The 20,647-nt window shown below is 38.8% G+C and overlaps 1 protein-coding gene across 4 annotated transcripts in view; it reads right to left on the bottom strand.

The window, feature by feature from the left end:
* myo16 (myosin XVI) overlaps nt 1-20,647 on the bottom strand; it is a 110,558-nt gene that overhangs the window by 17,201 nt on the left and 72,710 nt on the right. For all 4 annotated transcript variants that reach the window (XR_002753052.1, XM_023336919.1, XM_023336920.1 and 1 more), the window contains exons 22-31: nt 19,882-20,034; nt 19,230-19,430; nt 17,996-18,071; nt 14,630-14,826; nt 12,540-12,620; nt 11,104-11,309; nt 3,571-3,673; nt 2,887-2,983; nt 2,529-2,802; nt 119-501 (exon numbers count right to left, since the gene is read on the bottom strand). Coding sequence is in view for 3 of the 4 variants with exons in the window: in XM_023336919.1 (XP_023192687.1) it covers nt 119-501; nt 2,529-2,802; nt 2,887-2,983; nt 3,571-3,673; nt 11,104-11,309; nt 12,540-12,620; nt 14,630-14,826; nt 17,996-18,071; nt 19,230-19,430; nt 19,882-20,034 (1,771 nt within the window). In the remaining variant the exon portion in view is untranslated. The remainder of the gene's footprint in view (nt 1-118; nt 502-2,528; nt 2,803-2,886; nt 2,984-3,570; nt 3,674-11,103; nt 11,310-12,539; nt 12,621-14,629; nt 14,827-17,995; nt 18,072-19,229; nt 19,431-19,881; nt 20,035-20,647) is intronic.

Genomic DNA, 20,647 nt, shown 5'->3' on the forward strand with positions numbered 1-20,647 from the left:
TGCTCTCTGTAGTCTAAATGAATAGGCAGCATGCCTTGGCAGAAAAACACAATGCACATTTAATTAGCTTCTTACACATTTGAGTGTTTTTACCTCAGAAACAACTCAGTTTACATACCTGCTGGGTCACTGGGGGATAGCTGGGATTTTGGGGGACTTTCAGCCGGTGAACTAGACCCCTCTGGAGTGCAGCTTTCTTTGGGAGCCATTGTCAATCCTGAGCTTACAGCTTCATAAGATGCACTCAGGCGGGTGTTGGGGTCCCTCTTTGGTTTTGGAGGAGGTTGCTTGCGAGGAGAAGAGAGACTCCCATTCCCTGCTCCGTCCTCATTGTTCTGAGCTGCTTGTTGCAAGGCTGGTTTGACTGGTGGACTTGCAGAGAAGTGGACCATGTTATCCACAGCAAGGGGAATGGGTACTGAGCTAGAACGAAAGTGCCGAATAATTCTGCTTCCCCCATTGACATGCCCCTCGTGGACTTTTCCGCTCTTCTCCACCATCCTTTAAAGCAAAATGAATAAAACAGAAAGAATGTGACAGGGTGAAATACTGAGCCAAAGGAGAAAAATTAAATTTTTGCTCTGTTTAAGATTGTCTTTCCATCTTCAATGTTATCCTAAAATTACTTTTTTCATTAAGACAGGGGAAAAATCCCTGACACAAAAGTGTTTTATGATTTAATAAATAATTATATTAAGATATTTAGGATACTGAAACCACAAGCCTGAAAATTAAAAACTGAACAAAAGGGGCAGTTTGAATGACAACAGTCAGAGATTAGGATTTAAATATAATCTCCTTGCTGTAATTGGATAACATCTATCTTGATATTTCCCCTGCTAATCTGGGTTAGCCATCTGTTACTTTTGCGAATGCATGCAGGGGGTAACATAGCATGTGTGAGGAGAGGCTCAGAGAGGGCATTTTATGAAGCCAGAAGAGAAACTAGGCAACTGCAAATGTGACTCGTCTGACAGTACACCACATGATAACATTTTGCTTGTTAGTAGCCCCTCTCTGCTCCTGTCGAGGCAGCAGATGTTATGAGTATAAAGACAGAGAAAAAATACAGAAATCAGGAGAGAGTTTCTCTGACAATGGGTGCTGAGGTGCAATCTGCAACTTTTTTTGTTTTGGCTTAATTTACTCTAAAAGTTTTAAAAGCCCTCTAATACCATACCTTGCAAAAGTACTAAAACCAGTGGAACTTGTCCACATTTTTTCACACAAACTTCAAAATGGTGTTGGTCTGTTACATAATATTCTAATAAAATACATTAGCCATTTATAGCCTGCAAATTTCATCAAACTGGAGACTTTGTTGTATAAGGAATGGGTGATCTAAAGTTATCAAAATAGTGAATTTTTGAGCATGTTGGGTGTGGTAAAACTTCAAAATTTGACCTCTCGCTTTGAAACATGAAAATCTAAAACTCAGACACCAAACCTTGAAGAACTGATCCACATTTGGTCCACTATAATACTCAATGGTCAAATCGTGTCAACACTTAAAAATCACAATTCACTTCCAGCTCTCACTTCCTGGAAACAGGAAGTGTAATATTTGACTTTGTAATGTCCACATTTGATTCCCGTAACCTGATCAACATGACAGAGTGCCCAGGGGCACAAGACATGTTGGTGTAACTTGGTTTCCAGCACTAACAGTTGCGGAGTACATTACACTCTACAAAGGGTGTAGCGTACTCAGACATTACGCCTTGACCATACATCTGGCTCTACTTTCCAAGTCATGTGATCTGCACCAAATTTAATATCGCGGATATTAATCCAACCCCCAAAAGATATTTAGTGACAAATTTAGTGGGTGAGGTCAAGTGAACGGTTTAGAATCAACAAAGAGATCAACTCCAAACTATGCTTTTAATGAGAATGGCAAACCTACAAAAGAAAAATCTCCTGGAGCCATGGTCAAACCCTACAAGAAGTCAGTTATTTTCAATCAAACTTTGCTCTCCATCATTGTCTTTACCAGAATCGTTTGGAGTTTTTGTTTGGTCAGAATGAGGTAGGTTTAGACTGGAGTAAAGTTCCATTGATGCAACACTATACAATCTGATAACACAGATCATTATCTGATCATCTATCACAAAGCTTACAAGTAAAGGTCTTGAGCTCACACATATCCAATGACATCATTAATCACAAAACACCCGTCACACACACACGAACACCGTGCATTTCATTAAACACGCAAGTATGTTTAGAGAGGCAAATGATTTCCTCTTATAGTCTTTTACATGAGTGACCCTGTAAACTGTTTCCAAATTGACAACAAATTATTAGATCATCACAATTAGAACAATGAATTAACTTGTGGTTATTATCAGAGGCAGTAAATTGGTAGAAATTTGATTTTGATTGATTGTGTTTATGTATTCTAAATAAAAAATCAGGCTGATCATATTGGAAAAATCTCATACAAGAGGGGTTGCTTATAAAACTGACAGCATTGTAAAACAATAATTTATGATCTATTTATGAGCAACTTGTAGAAGCTAATTTACCTCCTAATTGGCTGATCCTCCTCTTTGCCCACTGGCTCGGGCCTCTCACCAAGCGGTGGGCTGCTACTGAGGGTGTTGAGTTGACCATTACCATGGCAGCGCAGACGGTCGCTCTCCCGTGCGATGTCAGATGCATTTTGGATTACCAGCTGGTCATAGGTCCGTAGCGCAATGTCTTCGGCTCCCTGCAGGAAACGCTGCACGCTACTCTCCTCTTTGTGCTGCAGCGACAGCCTGTGACTGACCCGTTGCCTGGCCAGCCAGCCGCGGATCACTGAGAAACAAGAAGGAGATGAGGAAGGTTTCAGAAACTGACAGAAAGCACATAAGAGTTTGTTTGGTAATGGTTACGCGCTACCTTTCTGACAGGTGATGATCCTTTTGTGAAGCTGGTAGCAACGGTCATTGAGCTGATCAGCCTGCCAGTATCTCAGAAAGACTTTACTACTGCCCATCTACACACACAGATACACAATATGAGTTATTCCTCATTACACAAACCCTTTCTGGCTGTTTTCTGCTGACATCTCAGAAGGTTGTGTGAGTTTAGAGATGAGAGTGCAGTGATGAAGCAATAATTTATGATAATTAGTGGGAGTGGAGTATATTCACTTCCAGGATTCAGGGGTCATTTCGGGGGGCAACACAGGTCGCTCTATAGAAAGTGCATGAAACTGATCACCGATGACTAATGCAACACCAGCTTTATGCAGAATTAGTGTGTGTGTTAAACTGGGCTGCATTAGAAGTGTGTGTAGGATGGTGTGGGTGTGTGTGAATGCCTGCATGTGACCTATGGGGTCACTTATTCAGACACAACAGCAGTGTAGCAGACAGGACAGAGAGAGGGGTAGGGGTTTATGTTGGTGTGCATGTGTGTGTGAGCAGCATTATGATGAGGTCGGACAGCTGGAACCAGCCGTCTAGATTCCATGGGATCTTTCAAACACAGGGTCAGGGATTAAGTCAAATCTTTTGTTACTGATGGAGATGAAAAAAAAGAAAAAGAAGAGGAAGCAGCAAAGCGTGCACACAAACACACCTGCCATCCTTGGAGTTTGGACTGCTGCAGAACAAAACGGCATTTCTCCTCAGCTGACAATTTCTTCTTGTCTCCCAAAGTTGGGACTATAAGGTCTTTATATCTGAAAACAGCAACCAAAATAACATGAAACATTAGACCTGCACAAATAAACATGCAGTGTTGAAAAATTTCTATGGCATGGTCTTTCTTGGAATAATGGATTCAAAGGTCATTGGGGTTACACGGTGGACCAGCCAAAGAGCATCTGTTCCTGTTGCTGTCGTCCTTGGTTACGCTTGCTATGAATGATCAACTGGATTGTGTCAGCAGCTTGGTTTCTGCCAAGATAATGCAGGTGAAGGAGATTGTAAACTATTTAGTGTTTTATATGCCTAAGCTGATTGCATACACACAGATAAGAGTAGCTGGAATATCAGCAAAAACATGATGCTGAATCGAGTTTGTTGTAATTTTTTTATCCATTCTGACATGTTCAAGCCATCTACAGCCAGTTAGCAGACAAATGGCACATAAATCTGTCAGTGTTTTATACAGACAACCATTTTTATTGCCATGATGTAAAGTTCACTTCTAGTATGTATGTAAATTATCGCCACAATGAAAATAATTATCATGCACATCATTGTTTTAAACGAAGACAATCCCACTGCAGACATACATAAATTATAAAGGCTTGAAAGAAGATGCTTTCATCTGCCACTATAGTAAAATATGTTACTACTTTATTTAATTGCAACAGTTTTTCTGTAATCAATGATCTGTATTATTAATTCTTTGCATAAGAAATCATTGATATCAGGACTACTAAACTTCTCAGAGAAATCAACCATTGGTAATTTTTATTCTTAGTTAAAAAAAACCCCAGATTGTTTCTTAAACAAATCAGATCATGTGCTCATAAGAAATTTTACAATTTCATTTTTATATTGTTTTTGCAAATCTTTTTCCAAAAACAAGCAAAGTCCAGTACACGAGGAACCAAATGTCAAAACACAATAAAAAGAAATCATATACATCTTTTTCTGTTTGTAGTCTTCCAAGTTAGTTTTCAACTGTAATCTTAATATACTTTGTTATGACCCGTCTAGGGGTGGCCAGAACACAACATGAAGGATCCATCCTCTTCAGATGTTATAATTAATTAAATTAATTAACTTTACAACGCCAGTCGTATCAACGTACACGCTAATTAGCTTTCAGTTAGAATCCAAACGTATACTGTAAGTCCAAGCCTTAACAATAGAGAGGAAAGCTGCATGAAAAGAAAAAAACATTAAAAAAACATTAATTTAAGTGTATTTTCTACCCATTATTTTACTCTGATGCAAACGGGACCAAGCCAGAAGCCTGGAATCAGTTTATCTACTTGAGGTCACTATTGAATGAGTGGGAAGGGGGTTTGTGGGTCCCTCAAAGGACCAGCGGACCATTTAGGGATTTGTAGTGCTAGTGGTGAGTGCAGTGGCTACTATTGGGACAGCTCTAGTAGACATTTGAAATTGTCTTGTGGGCCAAGTATAATCACATATTAGGCCTGCAGGCCTGAGTTTGACACCTGTTGTCAAGGTAAAACACTGCAACTAATTGTCTTCACTAATTAGTAAACAGAATCCACCTGTGCATAAGATAATCGCTCTATAAATCCAGCTCTTCTCTGAATATCTGGTAGAGGGCATAGGTGAATAAACCACATTATAAAGTGCAAGCGACAAAGAAGACAGGACAAGTATAAAGTTGTAGGCGGATTTTAAATCAGGGTTAAGTTACAAAACAATACTCGAAGTTTTGAAGCTTTGTGATATTCCATTCCCATCTGAAAAAAGTGACAGTAGGAACACAGTTGCTGCAGTCAATCTGAACCTATGGGCTGGAAAAGAAAAACATCATTCACAAAAGCATCAGAGGTGAAAATAAATCTCTATGAGCTTCAGAGATTCACTGCTCAGGTGGAAGAAGTAAAACAAGCATCAGTTGTCTCATTGAAAAATCAAAGATATGACTGAAAAAAAGTTATCAGGAATCTCAGTTCCATTTTGGTACAATCCATGCAGAAAACACAGCAACAAAAGAGACAAAAATGTAACTTTATGGCTCACATGCAAAATGCTTTATGTGGTCAAACGCAATGACGACAGAGTCATTATGTGGGGGAGGCTTTTCTTCAGCAGCAACAGAGATGCTCGTCTGAGTTGATGGGAAGTTGTGTGGACCTAAATGAAAAGAAAACCTTGGTCGAGGGTGGAAATGACTCGAGATTGGAGGGGAGGTTCGCCTTACACTAGGAAAACAACTCAAAACACAAAGTCAGCAATAGAAAGAAGTTGTTTACATAAAAGTTCATTAAAATACATGTAAATATGGGTTGGACATGACAAAATGTTAGAGTTCAAAGGTAAGGAATTCTTTTGTGAGGCACTGTATGTCACCTACCTTTAGCTTTATCAGCCACATTAAAACGGTAGCTCATTTTGCATGATCTTTGATTACTAAAATTATCTTGGGGCTTGGGGAAGATTAATAAAAGAATGTCATATTTGAACCTCAGGTACTTTAATTAAATCTTGTCAGTAAATGGTCTGAATATTACCCTGGGAGTGTGGAGCAGGAAAAAGCTGATGACACCGCACGTGCGAAGTAAACATCACAAGCAGATGGTTGGAAACATAAACCACTTGTGCTGTCAATACTGAGAGTAAGTGAGTTCACGTGAATAAGGGATGTGTTTGATTTAGAGAAGTGGGGTCTGACTGAACTCACCATAACCCTTCCCTCTTTGTGGTAATATTGGTCCAACAGACAGCTCACGCTGCCCCAAAGGGCCCATAAAACACAAAGGAACTCTGTAAACCCGTGACCCGTCTTATGAGGATATGAAAACTATTGATGCTCCCTGTTTTTTACAAGTCCCACGGGAGCCTCATATGGAGTCAAACTGAAATGAGGCTGACATACAAGATAAGGATTATATGCTGTCATTGTGGTTAGGTCTTGTCTATAACTGAACCAATGATGCGACAGCAGTGAACCTGTACTTCAAACTCTGAAACTGTTCTTGACAAACTCTGACCTGCAGCTCTTTTATGAGTCCATAAGTGTCATTTAGTCATGAATATGTAGGCACAATGAGCAAACTGAATTATGTATATTCATCTGCTGGTAATTTATTGCCCATTAATAATTAATAATGAGAACCTACATGGAAAAACAGACATAAAAATGTGACCGACAAGCTCGTAAACTATGTTTGTGACTTGTTCTTTGCTCATGCGTCTTTCTCATTAACTTCTTATATGTAGGGATAATTTGCTTACTAGATAAAGAGGGTTGAGATTTAAAAGGAACAGGATTTATAGTAAAACTATATCTGAAAGAAAATAAACCTGGACACAAAACACACACTATACCATAAACAACAAATAAAAGTAGCAGTAAAATAGATTTTTCCCTAAATCACTCAGGTTACCAAGACACTAACGTGTTTTGCTTTAGGCAGCCACTGTAACGTAGAAAAGAGTCATAGGTGGCTCTATTGTGTAAGTAGATTTGTTTACACCCAATGCTCCATTTGTCTACAAGATCATAAAGCAACATTGAAGATTAATTGCAGAGCAATTGCCTGTCATTTTTACTATTGGAAATGCCACAGGCATGTGAAAAATCAAAAGACAAATAAGTAAAGTGCAAACAGAATCTAACCTTAAATGTGAAATATGTTTTTGAACAGATTATGACAATAGAGCTAAAGAGCACCAGAGCACTTCTGCATAACAGCAAACCACTTTCTTGGTCTATGTGGAGAAATAAAGACATGGCATATTTTTCTGGAATTACTGGCTTCTTTGAGTAATAGAAACTTCAAGTAAGATTATCTTAATGTATAAGCAGTACAACTTTAAAAAGAAATTACATACATGTGTAAATAGTTAAAAAAAAAATCAACATTTTTGCACAAAATACATAAAAAAGTAGTTAAAATTAGTCAGTGTTATATTTATAGATTGAAAATATGTTTGTGTCTCCACCTTCAGAGTTTCAGCCTTGTAAAGGAACAAATACCATTGGTATTTCCCTCATCTCAACACTGTGAGAGGATGTAGATAACCTTATAAATGCTCTGAAACCCAATCTTTTTTTTTTGAGTCACGTTGTAAGCTATTTTATAATGGTATTTAAAACCTTTTGAGCCATCCCTTGCACCTTTTCTGCTTCCTGTCATGTCCCTTTCTTTATAGCTGAATATGAAAACAGGTCTTTGCTTCTAAACTACAGTCTGAAAAACTGACCATTTCTTTCACACAACTAACCTCTGTGCAATTTGGAGGGATTTTCCATGGCTGGCAGGAGCTTATTTTGATGTCTCTGTATGCAAAGGGTTTGAGAGCAGACTGCTCATATCAGCTGCAATATTCTTTGAGAAGCAGGGAGAGCAATGGTTGAATGTAATGCTCATAGCAGCTGCAGCACCAAAGGCATTACAGCAAATTATTTGGCGAGCTTCCAGCCCAGGATGGATGTCATGAGGTTGTCATGGCCTTATGTAGCCTTGGCATAAGGCCAGTGTGAATGGTCCTTGTTCAAATTCTCTGATGACCAAGACACAGTGGTGCCTGACAGCCATAGATAAGCCACCACTGTCACTACTAGGCTTCTCTGTGGCTCCTGCCAGCCCACCACTGTAATGAACAATCTGACCATGAAAGGTTCAACACGCTCAAAACAGCTGTGCAACTTTGATGCTCAAATATGCACAGTAGGAACTGGGTTGCATTTTCTAGGCATCCAAAGCCACTTCCCCAAGAACATGTAAAGAGTAAAGACCACCATGTTTTATCTTGTTATTTAGTTTGGGGCATTGTGAAAGGTATTTAAAATGACTAAGGTATTTGTGAGTTGGTAACGTATTTGCTCCCAAAGTTATGCTAAGTTATGCACTTCTGTTCTCCTGAGTTTTAACAACACTGCTAGTTTTTCCTCTCTTCATTCAGAATTCATTGCCTCATTAAGGTTTGCCTTAGGCCCCATTTGGAAATAATTTGCATAGTAAATAAGGGTGAAAAGTAACTTTTGTGTATTTTGAATATTAAAGGGGGTGTATTATGATTTTCCAGGCACATAACTGTCATTTTATACCACAATCAAGTTGCTATGTTACCTTCAATTGTTTGAAATTGGGTCTCTGTCTCTTTAAGAAGCTCCTTCTCTTTACAACACTCCGCAAGTCATGACATTATCCCTTTAACATCATTCTTGAGAGCAATGCACTGAGAAATAGTTACTATGATAAGCTCAGCAGATGTATAGTTTCACCAGGTGTTTGCTAACTGCTGCTAGTCTGGAGGAGCTGAGTGGGGAAGTGGTGAGTTGGAAGCTCAGCTTGGATACTCCAAGTTGCGTGGGAAAGGCAAGCGCTTAGGCACCCTGCCAAAGGAGGATAAAGGATTTCTCAAAAATAAAGGAAAGAATCAAAGTCACACTCCAGGTATGTTTTTGATGAAGGAACAATAAAAAAAGCATGATGTAAAGTTCAAAATATCTATTTTATATATTACTCCCACTTTAAACTTTATTGGTTCTCTTAAAAACCGGCAGTCTTAGTCTTCATTCTTATGATCTAATACTAGTGATGAAGTTTGAATGCTCAATTAGGCATTGGTATGGCAGCAAGTTTGTGTGCGTGTGCATGAGGGTGTATGTGTGTGTGCGTGGTGATGTGATATTTCCAGCAGAGGAATGGAAAGTTTTGGGGAGAGGATATGGGGGTCATGCGACCAGCTTTGTCATCCTTTATTATCTGGCAGGAATGTTCCTCCTAATCCCTTTATCTCCAAAATGAGAGACAGAATGACAAGAAAATTAAAGAAGTTAAGAAATTGGGTAACAAAAAAGAAAGTGCTAATATAGAATCCTGCTTTAATAAAAAAAAATAACAAAAACAGCAAAAGGAATATACAAGAAAAGATAAAAATGAAAGACAGATGGTATATTTTCAGCTGATTTTGAACAAAACAGATGAAAACCAGACAACATAAAAGGATAGAAAATGAATTTGTTGTATTATATGAGATCTTTCTTTTTCTTCTGGGTAGGAAGAACAAAACAAAAGTATAAAAAAGGAGCTGATGGGGAGTCACAATACCAGGAACTTAAAGACAGGACAAAGTGACCTTACAGACAACCGGCTGCTTTAATACTCAAGTGTCAGGCTGACTTGGGAAAAATGTTTCAGTGACTTTCATCAGCAAGAGTGGTCTCCCATAATAGCCAAAAAGAGACATTCAGAGTCAAACTGCACCTTAAATAAAAGGGTTGCTCTGACTTTTTATTGTGGCTGTTCACATGTGAGCATGTGGTCTGAATTCAAATGTGGAGGAAGCAAACGTTGCTACAATTTCATTTTGCTGGACCTGTCACACTAAACATGACCGAGACCAAAGTGACCCGACATTTTCATTTTCAAATAAATGAAAAGCTCTTTAAAGAAAAGTTGTAGGGCCGTGTGCTTTGAGGATGCATCGCAAATCATAACACTAGTGGACTGCATTTGGGCACCTTTGCGATAGACTAACTGGAAGTAGTGCAGAGCTGGTCAGCAAAAACGAAATGTTACATGATGACAGAAAGACACAACAGGAAACCTACCAAGACATGGCCATCCATCTAAACCAATTGTCTTAAACTCCAGTCATTAAGGACCAGATGTGTCCCCTGTCCTACACACTTGAATTGACTAACCCAGTGGAGTCCAATGTCGGTCCTCGAGAGCCGGCATCCTGCATGTTTTAGTTCTCTCCTGTGGTAATAACAACCTCCTCAGCATGTCAATGTTCTTCTTAGGCCTTCTAATGAGCCATCATTGGATCCAGGTGCGTTAAACCAGGGAGTGAACTAAATCATGCAAGATGCCGGCCCTCGAGGACCGACTTTGGGCACTACTGGGCTAAACTGTCTTACTAGCATGCAGTCGATCTCTACAGAGCTCTGCATATGAACTAATATTGGAGCCAGGTGTGCAGAAGCAGACACCTAAAAGTTGCAGGGCACGGGCCCTTAAATTAACAGACTGGTCAAGGAGAGTGGGTCACAATTTAGCAGAAGGGAACTCAATACATGACAACTATGGAAGAAAACATTTAAAAGGCAGCATAAAACAATAGGCACATTGGCAGGACAACAGGTCTATCCAGTCAACATTAACTAAATTAATGTCTAAGAATGACTGACTTAAAATGTAGACCCAAAGTGGCAAGACTTGAAAATTACAGTTCAAACATGCTTTCCATACTTCCCTGCTGCTCTATTTGTGGCAAATGCTTTCTTTACAAAATGTTCACTCAGGGCGGCTAAACTAAAATCCATCACACCTTTTAGAATTTTATTTGCAAAAAAATGCAGAAAACATGGTTTCTTTTCTTTTCACTTCGTGTGGGTCTATCACTGAACATCATAATAAAACACGTTGTAGTTTGTGGTTGTAACATCACAAAATGTGAAAAAGTAAAAAAAAAATCTTTGAAGCATTCCAGCACTGACCTGCTGAGGAACGTTGAGAAGGACAGGCGGAAAGGGTATCCGTAACGTATCATGCGCACCATGTCAAGCACTCCGATGTACTGCAGTTGGGTAGAGACGTGGAAGCTATCAAAGCTGGCTGGCTGACCGCTAGAGTTGGGGCGCACACACTCTACAAAGTGGGGAGTGCAAGTCTGCAGTTTACTCATAATCTCTGACAGTGAGTTCTGAAAAAGGAAAGGAGAAGAAGTTGATTTAACACAAAATTTCATATAATGGAACTAAGGATTCTCTGATCTCTTTGGGTACTCTGGCTTCCTCCCACAGCAAAAAAAAAAAAATACTGTCAAGTTAATTGGTCTCTCTAAATTCTCCTTGGGTGTGTGTGTGTGTGTGTGTGTGCATGGTTGTTTGTCCTGTCTGTCTGTCTCTGTGCTGCCCTGTGACAGACTGGCGACCTGTCCAGGGTGTACCCCGTCTCTCGCCTGAAATGTCTCGCTAGAGATAGGCACCAGCACAACCTCCCGACCCCACTCGGGACAAAGGTGTAAGAAAATGGATGGGTGGATTCTCTGATGCGCTTTGATTCATTTGTATTGAGCAACACCACATTGTGGCAGAGACAACATTGTCTGATTTTTGGGTGTACATCTTGCCTCTGAAGGAAGCAAAAGAACAAAGCAACAACAATAACTCTCTGTTCCTTCCAAAGGTGAGAAAAGGGAGCTGTTCTTCAAATCCTCTACTTCAAGATGATGAATCTAAGATCACATGCATATGTGTGCAAACACTTTGCTACACCTCAAACTGACATCACCCAGATACTTCAGGTACAATACCCAGCACCTCACCCCTCATCTTTAAAAGCCACATTGCTCCTCAGAAACACACGCACACGTAGAAACACATTCCCACAGAACACAGTGGCTGTTGTTCATTGTTCATTCATTCATGCAGAGGGCTTCATGTTTGGCTTGGTACAGCATCATTTTTCAGCCCACTCTCTCCTTCCCTGCCATTCCCGGAGGGGACTCGTCGACCGCAGGTCCACAACTCTGATTGTGCAACACAGTGGTTTCATTCAGACCAAAGGCACTGCTTCTCTGAGCCACGTCTCAGCCTCCTTGCGTCACCAGCACAGACAGAGCTGCTTGCTGCAAACTGAATATTGTTGTTGCTTTACAAAAAAGTTATGAGCACCCTACACTTAGGGCTGCATTGTTGCAAAGGTTGGAAGGACTATTGTGACGAATGCACTGACGTGAGATAATCTCTGAACTAAATCTCAGTTTGGTAACAAACAACAGGCTTGTAATGATTAAAAATTTGACCCAGATGCTTGCTGCTAACTGGAAATACATTTGGTGAAATGAACTATCTAAACATCCTACATGTTTAAGGAAGGTGCAGGTAGCAGATTGAAGTTGTTATCATAAAGAAACAGGAGTTTCTCGTACCCTCAGCTGGACAGCCGCTGTGATTGGCCCACAACGCTCAAGTCGTTGGAGGAAAGAACTTGAACCTTTTTTCTTCAGGATCTGTAGGTAGAATGAAATAAGAAAAATTGTAAATCTGAAAGGGTTAAGCCTCAAGAGGAAACAAAAGATCACAGAAGGGTTTCAGCAAATATTAAAATACTTTCCCATTGTAATGTTTGATCTAAAGAAAACAGTTTATCAAGCTATTAAAGGCATTTGTTCCTAGATTAAATTGACTCCATACTTGCTTTTGAAAACATCTGTCGCCAGATGTTTTCAAATATCCACCATAGCCATGAATGTCATATTTATTTTTGGGATCTGGAATTTGAATTATTGTTTTCTTTTCAGCTTGGAATAAATGTACAACACAAACCATTGAATTCAGAAAACAAGTGCTGGATGCACAAATTTAAAGTTTTAGTGGATTTTCTCCAAACTACATGGACAGTCAAAATTAGTCATCTGTGCACTGAAGTTATGTACTCACTAATGTTTGTATCTTAGACTCAGTTGGCTGTTTTACCAGCTTATCAATCTCAAACCATCACCAAAATCCATTTTGGAAAAGAAAAAAATTGCTAACATTAATTACACTTATGGAACGCCTTTTGTAAACAAATTTTTAATATTAAGATCTATGCCGAGAAATAAACCAATTTAAATTTACCCCACTAATTCTCCCAAGAAAAATTATTGAATATTCAACAAGAAGCTTCACAATGTATAAGGGTGTGGTACTATGCAACTTACTAAAGAAACTTTTAACTAAATATTCATGAGTATGAATGGATATGCCTTAGACTCTGTGATCATGTACATACAGTACAGACCAAAAGTTTGGACACACCTTTTAATTCAATGAGTTTCCTTTATTTTCATGACTATTGACATTGTAGATTCACACTGAAGGCATCAAAACTATGAATAACACATGTGGAAATATGCACTAAACAAAAAAGTGTAAAACAGCTGAAAATACCCCTTATATTCTAGTTTCTTCAAAGTAGCAACCTTTTGCTGTGATTACTGCTTTGCACACACTCTGCATTTTCTTGATGAGCTTCAAGAGGTCGTCACCTGAAATGGTTTTCACTTCATAGTTGTGCCCTGTCAGGTTAATAAGTGGGATTTCTTGCCTTATAAATAGTCATGAAAATAAAGAAAACCCATTGAATTAGAAAGGTGTGTCCAAACTTTTGGTCTGTACATATTAGCAAAAAGTCATAATAAATGCACATTTTTACATCAAGTTTATGTTTTTGAGAAGTTATTGTAGTGCTGTACAGTTATTGCCCCGTTGGAAGTTCAAAACTTGTTATTAAACATGTGTGTTTGTTCATATCTGCATATCTACTATATTGTTTTATATTGGTATTATACACATTAGCACAGAAACATTAAAGGCTGCTAGGATAGGTTGGGGGGGGGGGGGGGGCAAAATGGGTCTTATATAACCATTTGATCTAGATAGATAATAAGCCACAGAGGCAGCAGACAGGACTCTTGGAGGTTACACAAACTGACAGCCTTTTCACTCCCCTTAATGTGCACAACTGCTCTGTTTCCAAAGATACTAGCACCCATAAATATAGCACCAAGAAAAAAATATTTAGCTGTTTAAAACAGATATTTATTTTATGTCTTGGTTTAATGTCTTGAAAAGTCTACAGACGCCTAAACCTATACTTTATCTCTGTATGAATTCTTGGGAAAGGGTTTTATCTCATGAATGCCTGTGGACATACAAGCACACACCCCCACACGCCCGCACACACGCGCCTGCACACGCCAAATCCAATTCCCAGAGGTTTATATTTAGACATGGGGTGGGAACTAGCTTAAATTAGACAAGATTCTTACCAAAAATACTGTCCCTGTTTTTTCCATTGATTATCAGTTGCTTGCTGGATAAAAAAAGCTGCTGCCTGTTTGATGTGAAATACTGCCTCTGTTAACACATTCTTGACTGAAACCTGCCGCCATAAAATCTGAAGGATTTCTTTAGTATGTGTTGAAGTTGGAATGAGGTACTGCAGGCTGCTGCTAAAAACTATGGACAACATTACCTTGGTAAGATCATGATACCTCCGAGGCTGCTGGGGGATACAAGTGGCATTGACAGAGGAGGTTGATGGCATCCTCTGGAGCATCAAGGCCACTTTAGTCCCTCTCAAGCCAATGCGACCCTGGGCAGCTGGCACCAGAGAACCAGTCTGAGTCAGCTTGGACTGGAAGAGATGCTGCAGTAACACGCTCTCACTGGCTGCAGGGCACAAAGCAATATACAGAAAAAATCAGTGCAGAATAAGCAACAGCATTGGTTGAGGAAGGAGGTGGGGAAGAAGAAGAAGTGGGGAGGGGTGAAAAAAAACATATGAAAGGATTTAACAACGGAAAAAAAGAGGGACAAAAGGTGGAGTAATAGTAAAGTTCACATGTAAACAATCCGTAAGACGACAAAGTGGGTGGAGTGTGTCATTCTGCAACACATGGAGGGGTGTACAACAATGAGCTCATTTAGAGAGCCAAACAACATGTGTGCGAATGTAGGAAGATGGGGCTCTCATCTGAAAGGCTCAGAGAAAAAAGACGGAAAAAAGAAAGAGGCAGAGTGGTGAATTATTGCATGTACCACCAGAACCACCTCACTAAGGTAGAAAGAAAGTACTTCCTTTTAAATGTGTAGTATTTTACATTCATTATACATATGTAAGTTTTGATTACGGTCTAGTTTAATGTAATTTTTTATAAGCATCTGCCGTTTTGTTATAATAAATACCAACATGGTGAAATTGGGTATTTGGTTGGTAACGCATTTAAAAAATTACATAAGCAAGTTAATGTATATGCTTTATATGCTAAAACTGAGCATGGTTGTATTTTCCTATTACTATGCATAAAGAAATCAGTCAGTCAATCAATCAAATGTTGTTTACAGAGCAATTTTTGAGGTCAAAGTTATTCATACCCCTACAGATTTAGATTGGATGGCTTAATCTTTTAATTTTTTCAGAGTTTAAGGGACAATAAGCAGGTTTCCCAACCTCAATATGTTGAAAATCATTACCAAAGAAAATGAGAATATTTAGAAGAGAGATTTTTGGGGCAGGTCAGTACATAGGCTGGTAGGGCTTTAAAGCTAAGCAGCAGGATTTTACATGTCATTCTAAACTGTACAGGCAGCTAGTGCATGAAAGCCAAGTTAGGAAAAATGTGATCTGTCCTTGCTGAACAACAGTCAGTACTCTGGCAGAAGTGTTTTGAACAATCTACAAGGTATTTACTGAGATGACTGGATACCCTCATGATGTCTAATTACAACAATCTAGTCTAAAGGTGAAGGCAGATGCATAGAGCAGTTTCTTAGAATACCTCAAAGAGAGAATTGTTTCTATTTCTGAACTATTATATAGGTAACAGTGAGCTACCCTGGGGACTTAGTTGAGAGGAAAACTGAAAGGCAGATCCAGCTCAAGAAAGGTTTTCAGAAAATGAATTGGAAGCTAATGTAATGGTACGCAAAGCAATCACCCAAGACAGAGAATTTCTAATATTCTAGAGTCTTTTATTAAAAATTATGTCTGGCTTAAATGTAAAAGAATTACAGATTGGCCAACTCTTTTACATTCCTGATGATAATTGCATGGAAAAGGCATAGCTTGAAAACCAAAGTGGTCCTCGCCCAGAGACTGGTGGGATGCAACACAACTTATTTTAGGACTTCATTCTTTAAAAACGATCAGTGCAACAAATCAAATTGAAAATTACTGACATCTCAATTTTTTTTTGTAGTGCAAACAGACAAAAAGCTCTGATTTCAGCAGAAAATCCAAGTTGTTGTTTTCAAAAAGACAAAACACAAATAATAAGTTATACTGCAGATATGCTCATAACTTGGAACATGGGACATAATAACCAACATTACAAGTGTATTATTAAAGGAAAAAGTAAAAATGATTAGACTGTTTTCAATGCATTTCTCCTTTGATGTGTATCTGGTCACATCTAAAGTTTTGTTTGACAAATTATATAATTTTTAGTTTTGTTTACTTTTTCTTTTGCTACTATGACTGAATACATAAATTTGATGTTAAATATTAAAATATAAAGGAGTTATTAAGGGAAAGAAGGAAAAATATGGAATAAAAATGCTGTAACTAACTTAACTCACAGGAGATAGGTTGACATTTTTAGAAAGAGAGCTACAGGAAATAAATTCTACAGGAATTAAATTCCTCAAGCTTAGAAGCCAAAAAGCTTTTATTAGATGAAGTGTGCTCTTAATGTATTAAAATAAATATGCTGGTTAGCTGTACAGTTGCACAGTTAGTAGAACTGAATGAACTTTGCATGTTCCCCCTGTGAGTGTGTGGGTAATCTCTGGATAATCTGGCTTCTGCCCACAGTCCAACAAACATTATAGTTCGGTTAACTGATCTCTAAATTGTCTTTAAGTTTGAGTTTGTGCATACATGGTTCTTTGTCTTGCGTGTCTCCATGATTTGCTAGTGACTTGTATAGGGTGCACCCTGTCTCCCAATGACTACTTGAGATAAGCACCAACCCGCCCTCTAAGTATTAGCAGCCAGGTATAGACAATGAACAAAGTCAGCATCCTTTTAATGCTCCTAATGGTCTTTTAAAAACCAGGACTATGTGGACTGCAACATGCTGTGAACAAAATTAATTATTTCAAATTCAAGAAAAACTGAATTTATTTTCAAGGCCAATCGACTTGGCCTTGACATTCTTTTTATGTTTTACTCGGAAAGGAAAGCATTTTGTTTATTGATAACAGGAGCTTTTTATCCTTGAAAAGATTTACTCTGAACTTGTCCTCTAGATCCAGGATTGACCTCTCTACGATCTCATGATCTACTCTTGATCCTGTTAAAGGTGCCTCGCATTGTGTTGCACCAGATCCTGTATACTTCTAAGGTCAGTTCACCAATGCTAAGAAGAATAAAACATTAATGCATAGAACATCATAGGGAAGCACAAATACACACCCCAGTCTTTGTTCTCAAGGGCAGTCCAAGTTTATGGCTGTATGTGGATAAAAGGCAGCGTTGCATTGACTTGTCAGACAGAGGAATACCAGCCAAGCATGAGTGAAGGGCTAGCCTTTAGAAGATTAGCCTCATCATGGAAATTATAGCAATTAGGTTGCTGGACGCAAGACTAAGCTGGCAGTCACACAACGGCTGCCTGTGTCCTGCGAGCCACAACACCCGACATCTGGCAGCTTATTTAGACAATATACACACAGACGGTGTCTGCTGCATATGGGCTAAAGCACACACATAGAAATATAACTACACCAAGACAAGGGCTGGGTTTGTGTTCTGCAATTTTAAACATGAGTGCATCTTTGTGTTCACTTAAGCTCTGACGCCACATTGTGCTCATATGCTTATGTATTGGGTACTTACTTTTCATTGTAAGCAGGAGATTCTGAGGAAAGGAGTCCTTGTTTTTGCTCAGAGATCCAGTGAGGTCATATGAAATCTATCAGGAAAAACAAACCGTACAATGACATTTTTTAATATTATAAAACTTTTTGCAACATAAAAAGACGTGCAACATTTTTTATACTTCATTTATTGTATTGTATTTTATTTTATTTGATATAATTAAATTTTATGGTACTAGTTGCCTTTGTTCACGGACACCTGACAGGAAATGGGAAAGAGAGAAGTGGGAAGAGAATAAGCTTCTTAAAGAGACAGAGCACAATATTGTTGCATCAGATATGACATCAAAAATGTAATTCAAGTTATTTTTGGTATACAGAAAGAATTTTCATAGCAATATTAGGTAACATAGCTACTTGATTGTGATATCAAATGGCACATTGTTCCTGGAAAATAAATAATAATCCCCTCTAATAAACAAACACTATATACAAAGGATATTGTGTGAGTGGATCTATTTTCTTCTAAGATAAAACTTGATGTCAGTTCTTCTCTTGACGTTGATAACTTATTATTTCAGGTTTCTCATAGCATAAGATATCCAACAGAATGGACCTGGGATTTCCTCAGTGAAATTTAATGGGATCAGAATTAAAATTGCTGCAGTTTACAACAGATTTGATTTTTGAAACTGAAAGTGCTTGATTACAGTCAGTCTCCATATTATTGTTTCTCTTCTTGAACTCGTATTCTTGCCATTTTCTTTTTTTGATGTATGCTTGGTGCCCCCCTTTGATGTTAAAATGTACCCCACACAGACCTCTTGGTGAAGACGACAGCAGAGACGACTGGCAATAAATTCCCCAGTAGGGATTTTTACCTGCCACAATGTTACCTAGCAACCACATCAAGAAGCTGGTTTTTTCTTCTATTTTTGACATTTTAATAAACTTTCTCTAAAGTGTCTATTTTAGAATGTGAACATTTTTTAGTCATATCAGTGTCACCACCAGACTAATATTAGATCCTGTATTTTCCAGCTAAACAGGTTTATAGGACCTGTCCTATGAGTAATTCCTACATTGTTATCAAAAACAAATATTGTTTTATTGTTGTATGTACTGGCTAAAGTTAGAAGACAACTGTAAATGACAGGTTTTCTGAGCTGAATTCAAAGTTAAGCAGACCTATCAGTGGTCATAATGACACTACAACTGACTGGTGTGGACATTTTTCATTAAAACAAACAGACCTGTCCTGCATAGTGGCTGACAGTGAAAGCCGGGCCATGGTCTTTGGGAGGGGGGTTGCCGTTGCCATCCTTGGTGGTTAGTGAAAGCCCACAAATTGAACTGGAGTCCAGCTGGGCAGACAGCCTCTTGTAAAGGGTTTGCTCTGCAGGCCGTAAGCTCTGACTCTCTTCATCCAGTACACACAGCAGTCCCTGAGGCCTCTGGAGTAGGAACAAACATATGCTCTCGTTATTTATGTTGGTCATATTTACAAAGCCCATTTGATTCCAGTAATGCATTATACCTTCTGACATTTCTATTGATCCCTGTAGAAAAGAGTCCCCCTCCCCCCCTCCGGCACAAATCAGATTCAGTGCCACTCTTTGTTTCAGTCGTCCTTTTGGGTCGATGTGGATATCAATATAAACAACCAGAAATTAACCTGGGGTGTGGCTATTATATGGTAGTTTATTTTTATACGTTTTTCCAAATATTATAACCATATAAAAAAGAAAAATAAATATTACATTTTTGAAACCTGACAGGCAAATGTCACTTTCTGTGGTTATGAAACATTGGATTTGAACATGTGACTTCGAGTTTTGAGGTCTTGCGTCATGTGAAGAGGGACCAAACTGGAGCAGACTGGTCAAAACCAGATGAAAATACAACCTGAAGGAAGAAGTCCAGCACGGCGACGTGGCTGTTGCCAGAGACTGGGATCTCCATGGTGATGCCCTCCTGCAGACACTCAGCCTGCTCCTGCTGGAAGAGCACCTCAGAGGCGTACAGCCTCAGCCGTTGGTTGATCATGTTCACGCACAGCTGGAATGCACACAGAGAACACGGTAAACACGTATCTCAGCCCACGCAGTGTAGTTCCTCAGAGACAGGCTGCTCAATGTTTTGAAAGCAAACAAAGGAACAAATACAACCTCAAACATAACCTGCTGTGGCAGTCAATGGGCCAGAAGTAAAGTGACTACTCATGTAACACAACCAATGTGAAATTAGCCATTAAAGGGACCACAGTGTGGATTGTGAACACACTAAGGAGCCTTCCTGTCAGCTGTTCCACCATTTCAAAGACAAAGTGAGCTGCTGAAATCTTTCCTGTGGAAAGAACAACTCGTGTGTCACGTCACTGCACGTCACTATGTAGATTAAGCATTTTCGCAAAGGTTTATTGTGTATAATTTAATTGTGATCAGACCAATCAATGCTGTAACAAATGGGGAAGGAAACACCAAACCATTTTTTTAGGTTTCAAAAGATTAGCTTTGTATGGGATTTTCTTCTTTGTGCCAATTATAAATTATTATTTTAATTCCTTTTTGAGAATTAAAGCTGTTGAAGGAACACATCTTTATCAGGAGCCACTCAGAATACTTGTTTTCAATTATAAATTAAGCATAGAGAATTGCAGTCTGAAGATGAG

The sequence above is a fragment of the Xiphophorus maculatus genome, chromosome 7 (assembly GCF_002775205.1).
Source record: "Xiphophorus maculatus strain JP 163 A chromosome 7, X_maculatus-5.0-male, whole genome shotgun sequence".
NCBI lineage: Eukaryota > Metazoa > Chordata > Actinopteri > Cyprinodontiformes > Poeciliidae > Xiphophorus > Xiphophorus maculatus.